General features: G+C 36.1%; 1 protein-coding gene across 2 annotated transcripts in view; it reads left to right on the top strand.

Moving 5' to 3' along the window:
* SESN1 (sestrin 1) overlaps positions 1–24,544 on the top strand; it is a 112,211-nt gene that overhangs the window by 70,914 nt on the left and 16,753 nt on the right. The window contains exon 1 of one of the 2 annotated variants that reach the window (XM_044676676.1): positions 16,772–16,992. The exons of the other annotated variant lie outside the window; for it this stretch is intronic. Coding sequence (XP_044532611.1) covers positions 16,885–16,992 — 108 coding nt within the window. The 5' untranslated portion in view covers positions 16,772–16,884. Of the gene's footprint in view, positions 1–16,771; positions 16,993–24,544 lie in introns of those variants that run through there. 2 annotated transcript variants of the gene reach the window in all.

Raw genomic sequence — 24,544 nt, 5'->3', positions numbered from 1 at the left:
TAAAAAGAAAAAATACCCACTATATAAATTATTTTCATTTAAAAGATGTGCATTTTACTATATTTTTTTTAAACCCTTGTAGTTCGGTGTATTGTCTCATAGGTGGAATATTGGTAAGGGTGGGCAATGGGGGTCAAGACTTACCCAGGGTCACACAGCTGGGAAGTGTCTGAGGCCGGATTTGAACCTAGGACCTCCTGTCTCTAGGCCTGACTCTCACTCCACTGAGCTACCCAGCTGCCCCCTAAAAGATGTGCATTTTAAAGGCAAGTTTAATCTCTATGAGTTACCAGCACAAGAAAAGTGAAAATAGAATTATCACTATTACCTTTTTTCGAATTCTCATGTGTTTTGTTAAAAGTTAGTGAAGAGGGCAGCTGGGTAGCTCAGTGGAGTGAGAGTCAGGCCTAGAGACAGGAGGTCCTAGGTTCAAACCCGGCCTCAGACACTTCCCAGCTGTGTGACCCTGGGCAAGTCACTTGACCCCCATTGCCCACCCTTACCAATCTTCCACCTATGAGACAATACACCGAAGTACAAGGGTTTAAAAAAAAAAAGTTAGTGAAGATTACATCTTTTTTGAAATACTTTTAACTCAGTACAGTATATCCTGTTTTAAAACTTGCCCTGTTCTGTTTTGACACTGTATAATTAGAAAACACATTTAAGGTTGGACTTCATTGGTATCTGGAGTGGTTGAGTCTTGTACCTGTTTGTCTGATCTGTGATTGGCTGATGCTGTTGCTAAGCTTGTGTCTTTGTTCTTGGGCAAAGTTTAAAAGTTGAGTGTGACCTATTTGAATTACATCCTGCTAGCCTTGACTGTGCTTAGCTCTGTCTCATCTGCATATTGTAATTCCTTTCATTGAATTTCATATCTATGTATATCCATTATGCCTTTAAAACATTAGTTTGTGAATTTATTTTTGCAGTGGTTTTAGATTTTAATTTGCTTATTGTATGTGTGTGTGTGTGTGTGTAGTATACATACATTTTTCTTTATTCTACAATTATATTTTGATTTTATCTGATGAAACTTTGCGAGCCTTTGACTCTATTGACATAAAGCAAGCTTTAATTATCAGGACAACATATTAAAAAGTTTGACTTACAAATTAAGCTCTAAAGATGAGAAATTTTTGCTAATTTTTAAATCCTTATATTTGGATTTTTGTTTTTAATAGGATGCAGATGTTTATTTGCATGTCAGATGATTGCATTCTAAGATGGAAAATGTTTTTCACAGTTATATTTCATGTCTCTTGGTGATTGCCACTGTTGTTCTTCATTAGTTTTGATTAGGACACAGGCAGAACAAGTTTGAGTTCTGCTGAAAAACTTCAATGGCATATAAGTCTGAAGGACCTTCAAAGAATGTTGTAGTTCTAAAAATAATTCCCCCTAAGAATTGCAGCATTTTCTTAAGTTTTGTTTAAAGCAGCTAGGTATCCCATGAAAACCGAAGTTCAAATTTGTGTTCAGGTACTAACTGTTTGATTATGGATAGCTAACATACCTTCTCCAAACTTCAGTTTCATTATCTACAAAGAGGGTATGATGATCAAATGAGATAATATTTATAAAGTACTAGGCATATCTTAAAGTACTGTATAAATACTAGCCATTATTATTGTTGTTTCCTTATTATTCAGTCCAAAGGAGGGGGAGAGATTTGTTTGGAAAAGATTCTCTCGGGAATTTTTTGGAACCATTTGAAACTTCCAAAAAGCCCCAGAGTTACACTTCCCTCAAGTTTTTCTTGGGACCTCTAAATTTGGTCTAAAATCCAGTGTTAGAATAGCCACAAGTTGGAATGGGTCCTGCAAGTCAGCCCAGAATACATAAGGCTAAAAGGAACAAAATCTCAGAAGTTATTTCAAAATTTAAGATTTGGTTCATAAAATGGCAGAAAATCTAGAATATTAGGAAGAAGGCTAGATGAAATTAGGAGATGTAGATGGGTAGTACTTGTTCTTCCATGCTTTAGACAAATCTCTTAACCTCTTAGAACCTATTTCCTCACTGGTAAAGAATTACTTGCTTTAACATCTCACCAGGTTTTTCTGAATACTGAGGAAAGTGCTTTATATGTCTTAAAGCATTAAGTAAATGTGAGTTGTTATGGTTCTGTTTTTAATATATATAATATTTAATAACAGGGAAAATGTAAATATCGATACCATTTATATCTTCCAATAAAATCATTGGTAACTAAATTAAAAAGTTTTATATTTAGAGTACTCACAGCTAAGCTAATATTTATAAAAGAGTATAAAAACCATGATTTGGAGCATCTCCTAACACCATTTCTATCCCTCAAGCACTTTATCTGGGTTCAGAGGTCTATTTGGTATTTTTCTCTAGGTCATGGGTTTGCTATAACCCCCAAACTCCCTCTTTTGGAAGAGGCCTGCCTACTGCTGCTGAGCCTCTCTCTGTTCTTAGCTAGACTGAACCTTGGCTAGTAGACAGTGTTGTCACCAAACTTGAAGTCTTTTCAACATGATAGAAAATAGGAAAGCTTTCACAATGCTTTGTAGCCTCTGAGATTGCTGGGTCACCTTCACACAAAGATGAGGCATCATAGTAAAAAATGTAAAGATGAGTAAAATGTTCCCTGGAGTATACAATTTGTTAGCTCAGCCTTTTGCTGGGCAAATTGTAGACACAATAAATTAATGATATATTGGATACCTTCTTCCAATTATAAGAAACTGTCAATATGTCATTAAAAGCTAAACTTAAAAAAAAAAAGATGGCCTAAAAATCAGCTGACTTGAAGAAATGTCTAAAATTTATATATACCCAGACCATAGATAAAACAGTATTTAAACCATTGTAGAGACTGGATATTTATTTTTAAGGAAGAAATCTTACCCAGGAACCTATTTTCATACTTGAAAAACCTCATTCTAGAGAATTCTTTCTGTATTACTTAAATTCCTTTTATTACATACAGATTGAATTTATTTCTTTTCACTGAGATAAAGAATAAGATCTTAAGATTCAGTCCAGTGCTTTTAATATTATACTTCAACTATATCATATATTAAGTGGCTTTTTGTAAGCTAGTTTAGGACTTGATAATAACTGTTTATATAAAATAGCTACTGTGAGAAAAAAGCATTTTGAAGTTCCAAACAACTGACGTTTATGAGAGACTCCCTATATTTGTAAAGATCTGTTCAGACATTCTTAAATGCTGTATGCTGCATGTTTAAGAAACTTATTAGGAAGAAAAGAAAATATAAGCAAAGAATATAAAACATTTGAACTTATCACGAGTGCCAATGTTCTCGATAAATGTAAGGGGAACAATAAAAAGCAAAAAAAGGGTAGTGATCGAAAAAACAATTTTAAATTAAGGTCAAAGTGCTGAAGGATCAAAATGTACCAAGAATTAAATGCTGAAAATAGGAAAAGTGCTTAGCAGACAAGCTTTCTCTTTCTCTATATAAACGGGAAGATAGGAGTAAAAGAGAAAAATCTGCACAAAATTAGTAAGCAGAAGCAATCTTATGAGCTAGCATTAATACTAAATGAAATATTTCATGTGACAATGGAGAATTTCTCCAAGAAATGCTAACACATGGAACCAACAAATTCAACTCCATTACTCTTTTTTAAAAAACTTTTATTACTTTTTTCTTAGAATCAATACTAATTATTGGTTCCAAAGCAAAATTGTGGTAAGGGCTAGGCAATTGGGGTTAAGCGACTTGCCCAGAGTCACACAGCTGGGAAGGGTCTGAGGCTAGATTTGAACATCTCCAGTCCTGACTTTCCATGCCATGAGCCACCTAGCTGCCCTCCTTAGATTGATTTTGAGGAGGAACTGGAGTTCCTAAGAGTCCACTCAAGATAAGTAAAGCCAAATTAGTCCAGTTTGTCACTGGGAGCAAGGTTTTCTTTTCTTTTTTTTTTTTTTTTTTTTTTTTAACCCTTATTTCTGTATTAGTAACCACTTTAAGGACAGAAGAGCAAGGGCTAGGCAGAGGGGTTAAGTGTCCAGGGACATACAGCTAGGAAATATATGAAGTTGTTTTGATCCCAGGACCTCCCATTTCCAGGCTGTTTCTCCTAAGCCAATTTGCTGCCGCTAAATCTCAGTTACTCTTAAAACCTTAAAGGAGTTTTTAAAAATATATATTTCTCTGAGTGTTTTCTATCCATTTTTGAACATAATATTGAACTAGATTGACTTATCTCCAAGTCTCCAGTGTTTTAGTATGAAAATTTCTTTGGAAAATTTTTGAGAAAACCCAGCATCTGATAGTTCATATAATCAGAAAATAATGAAACTGAACATAAAGGGATCAGGTAAATCTCTCAGTAAAATGAAGATAAGTTTTTACACTTACAAGTCTTTATATGACAGAGACCTCTCTCTTTCCAAGAAATGACAGGTTTTCAATAAACATCTATTTCCCTCTGTGTTAGCACTGTTCTAGGTGCTATGTGGAGAATTAATACAAATGGAGTATGGTATAAGATACATGGTCCTTTTCTATAAGGAGAGGGAGATAGATATGTTAGAAAGAGTACTGGACTTGGAATTTTAATTGGATTGAATGACAGCTCTGCCAGTCACTAGAGTCAACTGGATGAATTTAAACTTGGACAGGTAACAGCCTCTCTGGGCCTTAGTTGTAAAATGAGGAAGTGGACTAGATGGCTTCTCAGCCTCCTTTTAACTCTAAATCTGTGGTCCTTTGGTTCCATAGGCCTCTGCAAACACTTACTTACCTGTGACATTCAGATGATACCAATTTCTTCTTTCTTCAGCAGTGAGGCATTATTTCAAATAATTTATGTACCTCTTGAATTTTCCAATATGGCATAATTGCTTACCTCCAAGACCTACCATATCTAGGGAATTCTAATGAGTCTCTGAGTTTGACAGATATCATTGTGCAGGTTTTCCAAATGACATATTCTGTCCAAGGCAACTGTAAAATGCTGAATTTGGAGTCGGGATCTAAAGTTCAAATACCAGCTCTGTTAGTCACTACCTTGACCTTCAGAAGGTTGTTAAACTTCTTTGTGTTTTAGTTTTTTTATTAGTAAAATGATAAGACTGATTTAAATGCTTTCTTCCATCTCTAAATCTTTCAGTAGCAGACAGGATAACAGGCATTACATATAACTCATCCTATTGCCACATGATTTTGACCTTTTCTATTAGATCTATGTCTTTTGAAAGCATTTGTTTCAAGAAGCTTTGAAAGTATGATTGTTTAGTAATGTATACTTATAACATTGTTCTTAAGTTTTTATGAAACAGCGTTATGTCTGGGTAATAGTGACAACAGTGTGGTCTGTATATATGGACTGCTTCCAATACAGCTTATTGATTGAGCTCCCCAAGATATTTTGAGGTATGCACTTGTTTTATGAAGACTTATCATCTGTCAGTCCACATAATACAGTGAGCTTTTGGTAAATGATTTTATCCACCAAGTTTTATCTTGCTAAGTATCCTTTAGGTATTTTTGTAGTGATGTCCTATCTACCATTTCCTTGCATAATTTACATTGATCTCTAAGGCTAGACTTCTTAATTGTAATTTTTCTATTATATCCAGTATCACTGACATGGTTGTAATTTGGCATCATAAACCTTTCCATCCATAAACTTTTTCATTTCTAAATATGTCTACATAACATAGCCACTTGTTAAATATCTTTTTGTCTAAATATTTTTGACTGAGTTCATTTGAATATGGCTGCTGGAGGACCTTTTGATTCCATTCTTGTCTCTTTATAGCAGGGGTCGGCAACCTTTTTGGCCGCGGGAGTCATAAACGCCACATTTTTTAAAATGTAATTTCTTGAAAGCCGAACAGTGCTCACCGTGCGCTCCTGTAACAGCGCCTGAAAAAAAAATTGACTTTATGGCTCCTGCAGAAAGAGCCATATCTGGCCCTCAAAAGAGCCAGATATGGCTCGAGAGCCATACGTTGTCGACCCCTGCTTTATAGGCTCCTGAGGTAAACAGCATTTGATTATATTTGGCAAATCCAATGATATATGTTATTAGCCTTTAGTAGTTTATAGTGAAGTGATATCTGCTCATTGCAAAATTATTTTTGTGGGTTTTTTACCTGATTATCATGAGCCCTAAGAATGTTCATCAATATGCCTCTTTTTTAAGTAAGGAATTTTTAACCTTTCTGTAGCTACCTTTGTATGATAAGGCCTCACGTATCATTGATTCTGAATGAGTTTTTGCTATGCTACTTTCCAGATCTTTTATAGTTCACTTTACTATACTAAAAGTATACATTTAAAACTGACAATATGTAGATATGAATTGCTTTAAATATATTATTTTTTAAAAAATTTTTGGATGCAAGTGCTTTATTGTTTTCTGCCAAAGCTTTTTTGGTTATCTTTATGTCCAACTAGTCTTGCATAGAAGAAACTAAGGTGTTACATAGGTATTATCTTTATTCAAATCTTTTCATCCATTCTCGAACCTCCTATGGCTCTGCCTTCCCCCACCCTCTCAACTGAGAACCTTGCTTCAAATTTTATTTTAAAAATGTGAAATCACTAACCATAAATTCCCTTTTCTCCATCTTCTATCACTCTGGTGCCTTCTGTCACTATCTCCTACTTCACCCATCTCACATGATGAAATGGCCTTACTCCTTATAAAAGTCAACCATTCCCTCAAGACTTGCCAAGTGATCCCATTCCTTCTTTCTCCAACAGATTGCCTCCTCTCTCATCCCCATTTTATTGCTTATTTTTAATTTCTGCCTATCTACTGGCACATTCCCACTACCTATAAATATACCCATATATCCCCTATCCTTGGAAAATCCTCACCTGATCCTTCTGTCCCCAGCTATCATCCTATATCTTTTCTGCTTTTTGTGATTAAATTCCTTGAAAAGGCCATCTACAATAGGTGCTTCCACTTTCCTTTCATTCTCTTCTTAAACCTCTCATAATTTTATTATCCCAACAAAACTGCTCTCCAAAGTTATTAATAGCTTCTTAGTTGCCAGTTCCAGTGGCCTTTTCTCAATCTCATTTTCCTTGACCTCTTTGTAGCCTTTGACATTGTTGATAAACCTCTTCTCCTTGTTACTCATTTTTCTCAAGTTTTTCAGGACACTACTTGCTCCTGGTTTTTCTCCTACCTATTCACATGCTCCTTCTCAGTCTCTTGCCAAATCTTTATCCAGTTCACACCCACAAGGTTTATCCTGAGCCTTCTTCTCTTTTCTCTTTATGCTACTTTACTTGGTGTTCTCTTCAGCTCCTATAGATTTAATTACCATTTCTGTTAATGATTCTCCTGTCCTGCTCCAGCATCTCTGCTGTCCTTCAGTTTTCCTTTTTTCCTTTTTTTTTTTTTTTTTACAATTTTACTTTTACCAACTGCTTTTCAAACATCTTAAACTAAAAATATCCAAAACGGAATCAATTATCCTTCCTCCTTCTGCCCCACTTTACTTGTTACTCTAGAGGGCAACACCATCCTCCCAGTGTCTCAGACTCTTAACCACAAAGGCTTCTCTCTTTGTGTTTTATCACATCACATCATATCATATCAATTGGTGTACCTTAAGATTTTTGAACTTTCCAAATCAAAAAGACATTTTAATACCATTGGTGAAAATTTCCACTAGATAAAAGATCACTTTAATGCTTTGATCCCTGTGAAACCACAGACTGATGTCATCTATGGATTTCATCACTTAATAAGATGTTTTGTTTTGACTTCTTTACTTTAAAAATTGATTTAGATGTAAATAATAATAATAAAAATAATAATAGATATGATGATAGATTTAAGTCTAGTTAAAACAAAGCTATGATGGGCTTAAACTGTCTACTTGAAAAATGCATGATTTGTAGGAATTGTTCTTGATATTATAATGAAATCAATACTGCCATTGTTCATAGAAGGATCATGTCATTCTTTTCCTCTGCTCACCTCTCACTATCCCTATAACTTTGTACACTGTTTATGTTATTTTCTTCTTTAGAATGTATCTTGAGGGTAGAAACTCTTTGCCTTTTTACTTGTATCCCTGTGTTTATTCTTGTTTCACAACAGGTACCTCTACAGTGTTTGCTACACTGGTTCATTATTATATTGATCAATATTATACTTAGACTCAGGCCAGCAGAAAGAAGTCTGCCCTGGCTTTCCTGGGACTTATTGGTACCTGTGCACTGTAAAACAATTATAAATATATATAAATTATAAATGCATAACAAAGGAAAGTTACCTTATTTATATGAAATATGTTATATGGAAAAAAGGAAAGAAGCATTTATTAAGTACCTACTATATGCCAGGCATTATACTAATCAATATTTAATTTGATCCTTACAAAATTCTACATGGTAAGTGTTATTATTATCCCCATTGAAACTGAGAATGTGAAATATTAAGTAATTTGCCCAGGATCACACAGCCAGTAAATGTCTGAGGTAGGATTTGAGCTTGGATCTTTCCTGATTCCACCACCGAGTAACCTTGACTAGACACATCAATTACTATCTTTGAAATTTTGCAAATAGTAAATTTGGAAAATTACTGCTTTTTTCTCCATTGTTTCCAAGGAAGGGCACTAGAAATATTGGGTATAATCTGCAAGAAAGCAGATTTCAGCTCAATGTGAGAAACTGTTGAGAGAGACCTTCTCTCAGAGCAGGTGGCCCAGCCTGACACATGTGTGTTATGTGACTTAAACACTTGGTGACCTCAAAGTACTTAAAACTCTTGTTTAAAAAACTATTTCGATATTACATCCTGAATTATGTGAGGCTGTTACTGACTTCACTAGATTCACTGAATTTAGTGTAATTAATTAAAATACACTAAATGAGCGCCCAATAACTATATCTTAAAGTAATTACCATTCACTAACTCAGTCCTTGAAGATGGGTAAGGACTTGAGAAAGTGGGTAACACCAACATAGAGGAATGGCAGTTATTACAGTGAGCCAGCTTCCAGCCAGCTGGGGAATTAAAACGAAAACATATATCTTAACTAAGGTTCTTCTAGGTTAAGGAGAACAGACAGGAAACAAAAATAATGGTTTATTAAGGTAAATAATTAGGAAGATGGGAACCAGGAATCCTTAACTGGGTTAACAATGGACAGGGATCAGAGACAAGGGAAACAGATTTCTACACTGAATCTAACACTATCAAAATCCAAGCAGGATGGGGTAATTAGATTCTCACTCCTGGATCCTTGTCCCTCCAGTGGTGGTCTCAGATGTCCCAAGGTCCCAGATGATGAATCAGCCAGTAATTCCAGTAGGTAACAAACAGTGAGCTGGTACAGAAATGAAAGTCCATCCTCCAAAACTGTAAACCCAAGCTCCAGCTTGCACTTTTCCACAGAGTAGATGGTATCCTGGTAATGCTTTTGGGAGTTCAAAAAACAGACTTCCTCCTCAGTTGCAGCCAACTGTCCCAGAGCCCTGTGTCACACACACTGCTGTATTCTAAGGCTTCACAGGATGTTCAGCTCATACCATCCTGCTTGGCAATCTTTCTGTCTACACTTAAATCTATCTATTTATCTTATTTTATAAGTTTGCCTACAACAATCCCAATCAGTTTTTTAAAATTTAATTATATGCATACACTACTGTAGGGGCAACTAGGTGATGCAGTGGATAGAACACTGGGCCTATAGCCAGGAAGACATACCTTCCTGAGTTCAGATCTGCCTTTCAACTAGCTATATGACCCAGGATAAATTACTTAACCCTGTTTGCCTCAGTTCCTCATCTGTAAAATAAGCCAAAGGAGGAAATGGCAAACCACTCCAGTATCTTTGCAAGGTAAACCAGAAATGAGGTCACCAAGAGTTGTTCACAGTTGAAAAAAAAAAAAAGACTAAAAACAACAACTAATACTAATGTAATGATCTGTTACATTTAAAAACACACAAAAGAGACATTTATTAATGGTACAATACCCTGTTTGCTCTCACTAAAATTTTAATTTTAAAAATCTTTACCCATATTTAGTAGTATACTCCATATTTAAGACGTTAACTGTGTTTGAAGTTCTATATTTGCTTCTTAGAATTTCTAATCTATCCTGCTTTGGCTGCTTAAAAATTCTAAATGCATTACCTAAATTCTTAAATCACAAAGTAAGCTGATAATTCTTTGAATTTATTTCTAAAATATAGCATATTTATTATTATAACTGTAGCTATAATAAAGTTATATTTTAAAATTCTCCCATCTAAAGGAGGAGACAGATTGAGACATCTCATGTGTGTTCATCCTATTATATTGGATGTTGTCTTCTATTATATATTGCTGTGTTAGAGGCTTGATAATTTATGTATAGACAAAAATATTTTAATTTTGTACTTTTCATGCTTGTACATATTTAAACTTATAAATATATTGCTAAAAAGTATAGTATAATTTTAAATATCAAAATATTGTCATAAGTTTGTATCAACAATTAAAATGTAAGTTGCATTTGAGTTCATTTTCTTAAAATTATAATTTTTTATATTTTGTATACTTAATACAAGGTGATTATTATTTTAATTGCAAGAAACAGTCATAGTTTCCAAGGCTTTAAAAAAAGAAAGGCACATTGAAATCTCAAGATAGTGTCAACATTACAGTTTCTGGTTTATTTTGTACTGCCAACACAACAGATATTTAAAATAATTTAAACTTTAGTGTGAAATACAGTAAAAATTATCTTTAAAGTTAAATATTTTATGAAAACAAATATTATCTTGGTTTTCTGTGAAAGACTTTTTTTCTTGTGAAATGTGTGAAAACAGAATTCTGATTTGCAATAAAATTTTTATTCATTGCTTTATTCTTGGACATACACTGTTGCCAAAAGGAATTTTCAATTTTTCTTGAAATGTTTATTACTGGGGAATAGTGGCTCCCCAATATATCCAATTTAAGTATTTTCTAACTTTTGGATACCAGCCAAAGAATGTGGGTTGAAAACACTTTCTGTTAATGAAGTTATCTATATTCATGTCCTTTTGAGAGATCATGGGCAACATAGGAGTAAGGGGAAAGATCACAGGATAAACCATTGTCCTGATATCTTATGAAGTGTTTCAAATAACTAGGAGATGGGGCAGGGCAGGGGAAGGTGAGAGAGGAATGGAACTCACTCTAAGTGGTAGTCTAGTGCCAGTGTCCAGAATTAATACTGTTAGTAGTTATGTGGACTAAACATAGACAGTAGGCATTTTGGCCTTAAAAATAGTCCAGTATTTTAAATCACAATATTCCCCCTGAAAAAGGTGAATATTGCAAGCCATTTATTCTAAGTCTTCAACAATAAATCAGAATACCTCGCATGGTCCCGTGAATTTTATAATACATTTTAAAATTAAATTGTTTAAATAGGTGACCAGTCTAAAATATTTGCTTGAGTCCCTGAACACCCTAGGACAGTGCTAGTGTTAGTGGTATGTTTTAAACAGAGAACAATTTTCTATATGAATTTCCTGTGTTCTAAGTATTCTTACTGTACAGGATGTCTCCAAACACTTTTGGGACACATTGTACTTGGATCCTAAATATTTATAGGATGTAAATAAAAAAATTTTATAGGACATAAATAAAAAACAAACAAAAAATGATGGGTCAGGGCTTGGGAATAATCCACAAAAATACCTGATGCTTTAGGGAAATTTTTTCATTAACTATCAGATTGATAATAAGTTGCTCTTTACTACTGGGACTTTTTGGCACATCCTTTTTGTTTCTCAGCCAAAATGCTTGTTTTCTTGTTGATAAATGTGGATAATTCTTAGTAACTCAGTCTTTGAAATTTTTTGTATAAAGTACATATACATGTAATTTGCTTTTTTTTTTTTTAAACCCTTACCTTCTGTCTTGGAGTCAATACTGTATATTGCTCCAAAGCAGAAGAGTGGTAAGGACTAGGCAATGGGGGTTAAAGTGACTTGCCCAGGGTCACACAGCTGGGAAGTGTCTGAGGTCAGATTTGAACCCAGGACCTCCCATCTCTATGCCTGGCTCTCAATCAGCTGAGGTGCCCAGCTGCCCTCATGTAATTTGCTTTTAATTAGAGGAGTTGTCATCTTTTGGTAATAAATAAATGATGCCTTCTATTAAAAAAAGTGGGATTGGCTTTACTGATATCTAAGATGATAAAGGCCACACTAGTAATCCATTTATATGCTATTGTGAAGCATTTTAGCTGAGAATTTTCAATTTGTCCTGCCCTACCTCCTTCTTGTTTCACAGAAAAGTCTTGTCAACTCTCTTGACAAAAGTGAGTTGTTAATTATATTTAGAACACAGAAGCTTATGTTCCTCATCTGATCCAACTTGCATTTTTGTTATGTTGGACTTCCTTTGATGATATAAACAACTAGAAATTTTTTACATTTTCCTTCTTTTGTGGGTTTTGTCTTGCCTCTGATTTGTTTTTCAGTCCTGTGGACCTATCTGACTGTTCAGTTGTTTATTTTTTAATTTGTGCTGCTTTCCCTCCTAGTATTGCTTTTACCTTTTGACTTTGCTTTAGATAATTTTGTTCTCTGCATTTCTTTCTCTTTTTCTTTTTGTTGTTGTTTCAGTTGGACATTATGTCAATTCAAGTTTTCTCCTTCACACACTAGCTACATATTGATTTAATTTTTCTGCATATCTTCTTTATCCCTCTAAAGTCATTGGCCATGCAGGTATTTTAAAACATGGCCTTATGGAAATTCCTTGATAGCTCCCCTTTTCTTTCTCTAGTACTGGCACCCAAACTAGCCAAAACTAGTAGCAGCAGCTGTTATACTATTGTGTGCAGGTCCTGAAATTTTTTTTTTAAATTGTGGGATAATGTAGTCCATGATGGTTTTAGCAGATACCAGTTTTTAATATTACTCTGCTTTGGTTTACAAGTAAACACAAAGGTTTTTCAAAATTCTAGGCTGTGTACCTATTTTCTTTTTAAAATCATTTGAAACAGGGGGCAGCTGGATGGCTCAGTGGATTGAGAGCCAGGCCTAGAGACAGGAGGTCCTAGGTTCGAATCTGGCCTTGGACACTTCCTAGCTGTGTGACCCTGGGCAAGTCACTTAATCCCCATTGCCTAGCCCTGTAACAAATAAAATTAATATAGAAGGATATATATAAAAGATATTAGGGTTTAAAAATTTTTAAAAAAAAAAGATAAATTAAAATCATTTGAAACATTTGTACTATTGTTGTCATGCATTTCATTATTATGATTAATTTCTGAAGGTTTCACTAAGTGAAAATTTTCAAATATGTTAGTTTTTCTGGTTTTTTTCCCCCTTCATATTTTAGACTCTACTTGATTCTATCCCTTATCTCAGCTATCCTAATCTGGGTTTAGGGGTGGAGTTATTTTTCCATTATTGGTCAGCATTGCAGTGTTGTATAACATGGAACTGGGAGTACTGTTGACAAAAATGCCATATGAAGACCTTAGCTATCACTGGTGAAATCTGTTTCCAGTTTTGTTATGATCTCTTATTAGCACATAATGAAAGTATTCATGTCCAATCCATTTCATATCTACTCATAGTTTCCCAATTTAATGGTTAGCATCATCTATAATGAAGCATTTCCAGCAAGTGAGGTATAGGTATTTCTGATTTACTCTGGTATAGTCTACCTTCTTTTTGTCCGAAAACATAAAGGAGCATCACTTGATCTTTTATACTCTGTGTCTGATCATCTTGATGCTTTTGAACATGCAATCCTATGATGCCTGATCTGTTTCTTTGCCTCTTAGAAGCAGTTTTATTGATCAGGATACTAACCCTATAGTTACTACTATAGATACTAACTAATCAGGATATGGCCAGAGCCCAGTTCATCAGAATAACAGGGTTCCTGCCAGGCCTTCATAGCTTCTACTATTGTTGCCCCATGACACAAGAAGTGCCTGGTATACAGTTATTCCCCTACTTTGACATTCCCCTCTTTTAATTCTTATGGCATAAGTAATGCTTTGAGCAAGCTATATTTATTACTTGGAAAATGTTTCCATGTATATTATTATATTTTGTGTCTGGACTGATGAATTTTCATTGTTAAAGGGAACTCCTCCAAAGGAAACTCCTTCTACCAGTGCAGATCCACACCTGGTAAGCAATGTATATTCTTAGAAAATTGCCTATATCCCTGAGATGTTAAGTGATTTGCCCAGGGTCAAAGTCAGCTTGTCTGTTAATAAGCCAGTTTTGTTATTCAGTCATTTTCAATCATATCTGACTCTTTGGTACTTCATTTGGGGTTTTCTTGATAAAGAAAAAGGAATAATTTGCCATTTCCTTCTCTAGCCCTTTTTACAAATAAGGAAACTGAGGCAAAAAGAATTTAGTGTTTTGCTCAGGGTCACACAGGAAGTATCTGAGGCAGGAATTGCACTCAGATTTCCTGGTGCCAGCCCAGTACTCTATCGACTGCACTACCTAGCTCTTCCTTATAAACATTATGTTAAACAGCTACTATGTGCCAGGCACTCTGCTGGGTGCTAGAGATGCAAAGAAAGTCAAAAAAGATTATCTCTGGCCTTAAAGAGCTGACTTGGCAGTCTAGCAGAGGAGATAACCAGCACAGCCCATATATCCCAATCAATATAAGATGTAAGATAACTGGAAAGGATAGAGAGGTAGGGCAGAGCAGTTTGGTTATGAAGGGCTTTACACACCAAAGGATTTTGAGTTTGATGCAGGAGGTGATAAGGAGCCATTGGAGTTTATTGAGTATAGGGAAAGCATGTTTGCATGTTTTAGGAAAATCACTTTGGCAGCTAAATGGAGGATGGACTTGAATGAAGAGACTTGTGGCAGACATCACAAATAGCAGATTATTGAATTTGTCTAGGCATTAGTTTACAAGGGCCTGCATCTGGGTTGTGGCCACAGAATCAGAAAAGAGAAGGGGGGCATATTTAAGAGATGTCACAAAGGCAACATCAACAGAACTTGGCAACAGATTGACTTTAAAGGGATGAGGATCAGTAAGGACGTAGGTTGTGAGCCTATGGGCTTGGGAGAATGATGGTACTCTCTACAATTAATAGAGCCATTGTGTGTCAAAAGTAGGACTGCAAGGGGGCAGCTAGGTGGCTCAGTGGATTGAGAGCCAGGCCTAGAGATGGGAGGTCCTAGGTTCAAATCTGGCCTCAGACACTTCCTAGCTTTGCAACACTGGGCAAGTCACCTAACCCCCATTGCCTCGTCCTTACCACTCTTCTGCTTTGGAGCAACATACAGTATTGACTCTAAGACAGAAGGTAAGGAAGGAAGGTAAAAAAAAAAAAAAAAAGTAGGGTTCCAGGCCAGGTCTTCATCAAGGGGGAGTCATTTGCTACCATTAAATCCTAGAAAAGTTATAAATTATGAATTCCATCAAAGTTTTGTTTTCTACTTCTTCCTCATCCTCCACTTGGGCTAGCATAGCACTAGCAAAGCATAGACAACACATATTTGTTAGATTGGTTTAAGGGATTAAGTTGTTTATATTTATTAACAAGTTTAAGGAAAAATTTTGAAGAAAATTAAGCTCTTTATCTGATATTTTAACATATATACAATATGGAATATATTTCTCTTTGCCATATATATGTTCATATTAGTTTTTCTGAACATGGAAATTTATTTAAGACCAAAGATATGGTCTAACTAGAGGTAATAAAGATGGCAAATAAAAATCAGTTCTTTCCATTCCTAGTATGTTCATTTAAGAGAGTCTTCCAGGGTAGGGCTGCTGGCTAGGTGGCTCAGTGGATTGAGAGCCAGCCTCAGACACTTCCTAGTTGTATGACCTTGGGCAAGTCACTTAACCCCAAGAGCTTGGTACTTACCACTCTTCTTCCTTGGAACTAATACACAGTATTAATTCTAAGACATAATGTAAGGGTTTTGAGAGAGAGAGACAGAGAGAGAGAGAATCCTTCAAATAAATCTGAAAAGCAATTGCAGCATAAATCTCTTTTGGCACTTACGGCCAAGTGAAAGAAGATGATAAACAAAAATAACAAGGACCTTCATCACATCTTCTGCATGGCTCCTTACTTTGTTCTTAGGGTTAGGTGAATTGGAAGTTCTGCAAATGCCCATCGTCTGTTAGGAAAGATGATACTAATAGTTGCTCCATAGCTTTCCAAAAATAAATTTTAAGTGGAATTTAGACCATCTTGTCCCCCACTTTTTCTTGCACTCATTGGCCCACATGTCAGCCCTGCTGAAGTGCTGAAGAAGGGAAATTTCTGGGTTTACAAAAAGAAATTGAGAATGATTCATCCTTGGCATTTGCGGGTCAGGCCAGATGTAAATCGAAGCTGTGAGTTTTGCCCCACTTCAGAGAGTGCAAGAATTGGCCGGGATGAAGCGAAGTGTCTGGGGGAGGGCTAGTTCAGTCGCTCGAACTGCAGCATCAGGCTATTTTGAACACTAACCTTCAGTTAGACCGAACGCGTTCCCTGGGTGGGAGAATCTGCTCCCCCTCGCCTGTTCCTGCCCCTCCCTCCTGAGTTGTTTTTGCCCTGGTGGTGTCTGACACTCTTCGACCAGCCGGCCCCTCTTTGCACCAGGGGGCGGGACGCCCTAGCAGCAGTCTCTGCATTGGAGAATAGTGCTGTCAGCGCCCAGAGACAGAGGCGGGGGCTGCTGGTCTTGTTTGTTCCCAGCCGCTGACTGCGGCTCCGCCCCCAAGGCTGGTGCTGGTGAATCTTCTGCGCTTACTCTGGAGGCCGCTGCCCAGTGATCTTGTGGCTCGGAGGCGGTGCGGTATCCCAGAGCCGGAGCGGCAGGAGCGGCGGCCGCGCTGTCCGCTCTCTTCGCTGCTACCACTGGCAGATTGGGCTCACCAGAGCCTCTTTCCAACAGATCATTGCCAAACAGAAAAAATGCGCCTGGCGACGGCAGCGAACGCGGCGTACACGGCCACCCTGGCGGTCACGGAGCTGCTGGGCTGCAAGCAGTGCAGCAGCGGCCGCGGCGGCGGAGCAGGCGAGGTACCTGGCGGAGCGGACCGGACGGGGGCCTGGCGGGCAGGAGGGCGGACGGTGGGGACGCCGGGGGCTAGGGACGGAGTTCTTTTGGAGGAAGATGTTAGTGCGGAGCCGAGTTCTCTGCTCGGGAGTCACGTCAGGCCCCTTAGCCCTGACTGTTAAAACTCACACCGCAGCTTCACCGCAGCAAACCCAGGAGCCCAGGAAGCGTCCGGAGAAGGAAAGGGTTGATCGGGCGGTGAGACCTTGGGCGGCCCGGCCCCGGTGCTGCCTGCGCCCCTTCTCCGGGCCAGCTACACAACTCATTTCTTTCTCCAACCTGGTCCACTGGCCCAGGTAAAAACCAAACAGGTTACCCAAGATGTGATCATATTTCTGTGCCCGCCCTCCTCTAGCAAAAATTGCTCAGACTGGAAAGTCATGTTGTAGGATGGCTAAATCAAAGCGAGTCTTCCAAATGTAATATCATCGAACCTGTCGAAGTAACCCCCAGAAATCAGAAAACATAAAATCCTTGGTCTTGGTAAAACGCCATATGGGTGGTGTTTTGTTTTGTTTTGTTTTTTTTCTTTTTCGCCTTATTCTTTAGTGTCATTTTCTTCTCGGCTCCCTTTTTCTGTCTCTTACTCTGTAAGGTTTTTCCTATGAATGACTTGCTTTGAATAATGTGCTATCAGTTTGGCAATCACTTGTTTATCTAGTCAGTCTCTCTCCTGTTTGGAAGTAACCACACAACCGGAGTGAAATCAGCATTAACCGACATAAAGGTAGAGAAGAGAGATTCAAGTGAGAAAAATGCAGTTATAAATTTGAGTTGAAATCTGAATGCTTTTTTTTTTCTCTCAAAAATTCTTGTCCTATCTAACCTAAGAAAACTCTATGACTCAATCTTTTCTATGCAATTTTGTCAGATAAAGGGACATAATTTGGAGATAAATACCTACGTTTATAAGATTAAGGCTCCACTGAAGTATTTGCTTAAATGTAGAGTACTGAATACTCTAAATTTTAGAAAGTTTTCTTTTCTGTGAGAATTGTAGGAGAATACTAAATCCTTTCATACAGCTCTTAATGGGTACATGACCAAACATGCCCTTTGTTGGGTAATAGAACAATGTTAAAAAGGTTTTTTTTAGATGCTTAAGTTTTAGAAAAATTTCCCAAAAAGCAGAAACAATAATTGGAAAAGTATTGCATTAATATTTATAACTTTAAGGATGTCATAATAGTTTATCATTTGAATAGCAATAAGTGAGTCTGAGTTAGACCTTGGTTTTCATTTTTAGTGGTGTTTAGTGTACAGAATACTGAATAGGAATAATCTGACTGAGAGTTTATTCATTTAGCCTTATAAACTAGAAGCTAAACTAAAGGGATAAATTTTAGATTGCAAGTCAATTAGAATGTCCATGGAATTGTGTTTTAAGAAAACAGGGAATTTTTTCCAGGTGTACCTTATTGTAAGCATAGCCCAATATTATGGGAACCAGAATTTATATAAAAAAGTATAGGTTTATAGCTTTAGAAATGGGAGGTGCCTATTGACAGCTTGCGCAACCCCTTTATTTTACAGCATAAGAAACAAGTCCGGGAAAAATTAAGTGACTTACCCAAGGTCAGACAGCTTATTATAAATATCAGTCAGGATTCAAATCCAAGTCCTCTGACATAAATTAGGGGGTGATGATTTTTAGTTTACCTAAAACCAACCTGGTTTAACAATTAAGTTCTTTTAAGTTTCCTTACTGTATTTGTAATATAAATAGATTTTAATAGAGCATTTTAAAAGATCTTACTATGTGCCAGACATAACACCAAGTGTTTACATTGTTTTTCACCTGTTTATGACACACATCTACCAAGTGATTCCAGCCTATGAATTTTTCCTTTCTCCATGGTTAAGAACTAATTCATATTCCCTTATATGATCTTGGAGCTAAAAGGCACTAAGGTGAAATGACTTGTCCAGGATCACTCAGTGGCAAAGCCTATTCTAGAACCCAGATCTCTATACTCCCTAATCTAGATTTTTTTTATTATACTGTGCTACAGTGTTTTGAAATCAGTGAGGTTTTCCTGAAATGTAGTCTTAATAAAAAGAGAGTGAAGTATTATTATATTAAATAGTCAAATGTAGTTTCAATATTTCTAAATAATTTACTATTAATGTGAGTGAATCAGTTCTAAGGGAAACTCAAACATTTTATTACAGAAGAAACGTTTCTTTTAAATCAGTGTTAATGCTTTTGATTGTATTTTTAAGTTCTTTTCAAAAGATAATGCTAAGAAACCTGCATACATTGTAATTATAACTTCACTGGAGCCAAAACATTTAGGCTACTCTTTTGTAAAAAATCAAATTTTTAAAGTTTTTTTTCAAACTTTCTACTACTTCTGGTGTGATGTAAACAGTCTTAAATTAATTGTGCCCCCTGGCATTTATTTTTAACTGTTTTTTTTTATTTAGAAATATCTATTCAACTTCATAGAGCAATCTTTAACAAATTCAAAACATCTTATTAGAATAGAGCTTTGAGTAATCAGACACTGATTTACAGTATTATAGGGCAGTTTGTAAATTACCAGTTTGTGGAGGGGACTGTGTCTGCAAAGGGAGAGAGAATATACATAATGATGAAACATAGTTCCATGAAAAATTGATTCAATAATTCTGAAAATTAGTATCTTGGTGTTATATTGTACTTGGCTATGTTGTTGCATTTTTTTGAAGATGATGCTACCTATGGTTATTATCAATTCATTGTATAAAGGACTATTAATCCTCCCTCCCAATCCTCTCTTTGTACGCACTTGCACACAAAAAGCACGTGTAATTTGCTTTCTCATCATCAGTTATAGTTGTTTTAAAGCCCTGTCCCTTAAGGCATGTAATACATTTTAGATTTGTTTGCTTCACATTCCAAGGATCCAAGATGTCATCAGTACTTTGTCTTCCCATGACAGCTCATCCTTTTTAGAATATTGTTGTTCAGTAGTTGTGAATTGCTGTGGCTAAAATAATTCATTTATGAGACCAGCCCTCGGGTGATGGGACATCTTTGTGAACTTAGCTCAGGGAAGCTCTCAGCCTCCCAACCTGCATCCTGGCACCAGGCCTGCACATGAAACCTTTCTGGCTGAGGTTAAGACCAGCCACACAGCTTGTGCTCTACTGGCAGAGCCTTTGAGGCCCAGGGTTTCCTCAACACAGCTGTGAGGCATTGGCATAGGACCTTAGGGGCAAGTGCTTGTTCAGTACCTGATGAAAACCACCTTTATCAGATTTTTTTTTTTTTTGGTAAAATGTAGTATTATCTGTTATCTTGACCATTGTGTAGGTCTATATTTTTCACATATAAGCAAAATATATAATTGGTTTAGGGGAGTATCTCTAAAAAATGATCCAAGCATATCCCTGCCTCTTTTTGTGCTACTTTCATAGCAGACAAAAATAAATTTCCCAAGTACTTGAGAAATTAGTTTTTATCATAGTTAAAGGGAGAAAGTATTCAGTGCAATGAAAAAATAGCCAAAGCTCACTTTTAGGCACTTGCACTTGTTCTGTTATAACTGTTTCTGATGAAATCTTTCTATCACGTATTTTTTAATGGTATAATGAACATGATTTAACCTTTTTATGACTTCAAGTTACTGTTGTAAAGAAATTACTGGTGATATTGTGAGATGCTCAGAAACCACTGGGGTATGTAAAACTCACTGCCATTATACTAGGTCCATTCTTAGGCTACTGGGTCTTTTTAGTTATTGTATATGTTTTTTGAATTTTTCTATTTCCTGTCAGGCCCTCTATCCCTTCTGTTAATTTGCTTATTGCTGGCAGCATCTTCCCTTTCTGCTTTGCTTTAGTTTCCCTAGCTGTAAAAGGAGGAATAATAATAATCAGACTAACCATCTCTCAGATTGTGGTACTTAAAATGCCACATAAATATCTATACTTATTTTTAGCTTCTTCTGGTCCTTTGAATATACTCAAAGTTGTTAGAATTGTGTTAGGGCCTTGTGACAACCAGTATAGATGTTCAAAGGTTTTTCTTTTTCCTTACTCCTTGATTTTGAGCTGGACTCTAAATAATGAAGTTGTAACATTTTTCAATAATTCAGTTTAATACATTCTAGGGGTCTTTGTCAATAGTGAATTTTTTTTTTGTTTTGGGCAATAGCTCCCAAGACAATATACAATATAGCTCTAACAATTCATTTTCAGAAGCTCAGAAAAACACTATTGTTCCTCTAACTTCTGTTGATGACTGGCAACCTAATTAAGAAATAGAAGTACTTAGATATGTCCAGTTATGATTATGTTTTACTTTGGACTGCATGAAACTTTCAAAGTCTAATTTAATGTAAAAATGACTTGACCCTTGACTTAATGGCAATTGCTTTGACCATCAGTTTTTTTAATTTTATCTTACACTACATGGCTTATTCAAGGAGCTGAATTCTTGTCAACCCTCTACCCCCACCCCTCCCAACATTGGTTGTCTCTGGTATCAAAATAATTAAAATCTTTTGGTATTCCTTCAGGGTGAAATAAATACTGTGGTTTGTCTACTGTTAGAGTAGTACATCCAATACTTCCCATCTAGGTAATATTAAGGCAAAGTAATTTAGTGGGGAAAAGCATTCAGTTGGGAATCAGGAGAAAAGGATTCTGGACCAAATATGTCCAATAACTAGCTCTGTTTCCTTGGATAATTAAGTTCATCTCTCTGGGCCTCAGATTCTTCATCTATGAAGTAAGTGGTAAAGCTATTTCTCCATTGTTTTTTCAATAAACTGGAGGCCAACAGCAAATTTTTGTCAATCTGTAAAATCTTTACCACCAAATTTTTATTATTCAGCCATTTCTGTTGTATCTAACTCTTGGTGATCCCATTTGGGGTTTTCTTGGTAAAAATATTGGAGTAGTTTGCCATTTCCTTCTCCAGTTAATTTTACAGATGAGGACACTAAGGCAAACAGGGTTTAGTGGCTTGCCCAGGGTCACCAGCTAGCAAGTGTCTGTGGCCAGATTCGGACTCAGGCAGATGAATCTTCCTGACTCCAGACCTGGCACATTTATCTATTGTGCCACCTTGCTGCCCCTAAATTTTTACAATATTCTTGAAAAACAAAACTATACAATAAAATCTTGTGATTTCATACACAGTTCTTTTTTATATTCTTTGCATATGATAACGTTTATCTTTGATATTGAGAATAATAACATTTGTGTGTCTACAATATTTACATTTTACAAAATAAAAAATGTGTTTATGTACACACATATGATTTGACAGAGGAAGAATGAATTACAGCCTCCCTGGGGACAATTTGAAAAGGCTTTAAGTTCTCAATTCTTTGGATGGAAGGCCATAGTACCTGAAGAGTCAGGAAAGAGGGGGGGATGTGTATGTTGAATCTGTGCACGTACCATAGCTTTAAGTCTATTTACTAGCAATCTCAAACCAGCAAGTGATTGGAGATGCTCATTTTTAGTGGCCTAATTTAGTTATAAAAGTCTTTCATTGTATTTGTTTATCTTGTTGACCAGTAGGCTTCCTCTGGTATTATTGTTGTTTTATTAATTATGTTAAATGATATAGAAAGCTGATTTTAAAAGTTGGGAAGGCAATAGAGTGGATATTGCTTGGTTTTCTTCTCATAATTTGAATCAAGTGTTGATGTTCCAGTGAACAATAAAAAGGAAGCAGAATTTTATATTCTGCCTGAAAAGAAGAGAGATTAAGTTTTGCTAAGAAGTATAATATCAGTTAATTAAAAATTAGGTCCCTTGTTTGTCCTGTATTTTAAAAGAGTTCGCCAAGAATGCTTTGTGTTATTTTGGAATATCTAAAACAATTTCTTTACTTTTAGTAACAAAAAATCCACAAGTTTTTTTCTTATTTTAAATATCTTTCCTTTGGAATTGTTCAGTACCTAAGTTTGCTTTTACTTTTAGTATATGTAACAAGACATTTATGTAGCTTGCCCAATTTAGAAAACCTAACAGGTTTGCTTCTAGATAAACATCTAGAAGATGTTGGGGGCATGGGGGAGAATCCCATTCTTTATCCCTATTTTCTTCTTTCTTTTCCCTCTTGGTTTTATACTACTAAACAAATACTTTATATGCTTTAGGTTCAATGGGAAGCTAACCTTGATCTGGTTTCATAGTGGGTAAAGGAGATGTAACAGGGAAACTAGAGAAGTTGATTATTGGCCCCAGCTTACACTGAACAGAATTGTGAAGTTGATGGAACTATTTTTAAGGATTGTTTTTCTTAGTTTTTCTTAGTTTTTTTCAGATCTCCTTTCTTCAACTTTTCCAATTGCTGTCCTCTTGCTTTCTAGGAAATTTAGATATTTCACATTAAAGCAATAGTAGCCGTAAATAGACATGAGACTTGGAGTTAGGAAGATTTGAGTTTGAATCCTGCCTTAGACACACTAGTCTGGGAAGGCCACTTCTCTTTGCCTCAGTTTTCTCATTTTTAGAATGAGGATAATAATAATAATAATAGAACCCATTTTATAGGGTTGTTGTGAGGATCATGTGAGTTATTATGTACTTTTCTAACCTAAAGTGCTATATTTAAATGTCATTATTATTACAGTAAAGTAATATATTACTACTGAGCCACCTTCTGGCAATATCTCAAAGGAATGCCAAATGGTGAAATTCCAGGTACTGTGGAAACCAAATTCCATGGGAGGATTGTTAATACAGCCTTAGAAAATGGGAGTAAAGCTTAATAACTGTAATGACAGTTGGCAAACAACGTTTGACAGGCAAAATAAAAGTAAATGATTTGAGAATCTTATGGAATTCTTGGTGGACATACTCATGGAATAAGTTATATTACTGATTCTCAGCCTTTTTGGAATGACAACACTCTTATCATTTGTTATTTTTGTGACATCCTCTCATCCTGCTTTCCTAAAAGTGATCTCTGACATAATTTCCTATAGCAATTAAGGTGAACTGGTTCTAACTTCTCAGGTAGCGATTCCTCTAGCTCAGTGATTCCCAAAGTGGGTGCTACCACTCCCTGGTGGGTACTGCAGCGATCCAGGGGGGCAGTGATGGCCACAGGTGAACCTATCTTTCCTATTAATTGCTATTCAATTTAAAAAAAAAATAATTTCCAGGGGGCTAAATAATATTTTTCTGGAAAGGGGGTGGTAGGCCAAAAAAATTTGGGAACCACTGCTATAGATTCTTAACTGGGAGAACCAGAAGAAGAAACCCATTCTTAGATATATACCAGTTTACCTAGAAAAATATGGGCCCATCAGTTTATGAAAAAAAAAAACAAACCAAAACTATTTAGCCAACAAGCATTTACTAAATTGGAGAAAAATGAGGCATACCTGGGTAGAAAAAGACTGAATAAATTGTAAAGCCCTTTAAAAAAATTCTAAATCTTGCACAGCATGATAGTTTGAGAGCCAGAAAGAAAGCACCTTGGAGGTTATCAAGCCCAAACTTCTCATTATACAGATAAAAAAACTGAGACCCAAGTAGGTTAAAAGAATTGCCCATCATTTAAAT

Source organism: Gracilinanus agilis, chromosome 4 (assembly GCF_016433145.1).
Source record: "Gracilinanus agilis isolate LMUSP501 chromosome 4, AgileGrace, whole genome shotgun sequence".
Taxonomy (NCBI): domain Eukaryota; kingdom Metazoa; phylum Chordata; class Mammalia; order Didelphimorphia; family Didelphidae; genus Gracilinanus; species Gracilinanus agilis.
The sequence above is the reverse complement of the archived record's forward strand: the minus strand, read 5'-3'. Positions and strand labels throughout refer to the sequence as shown.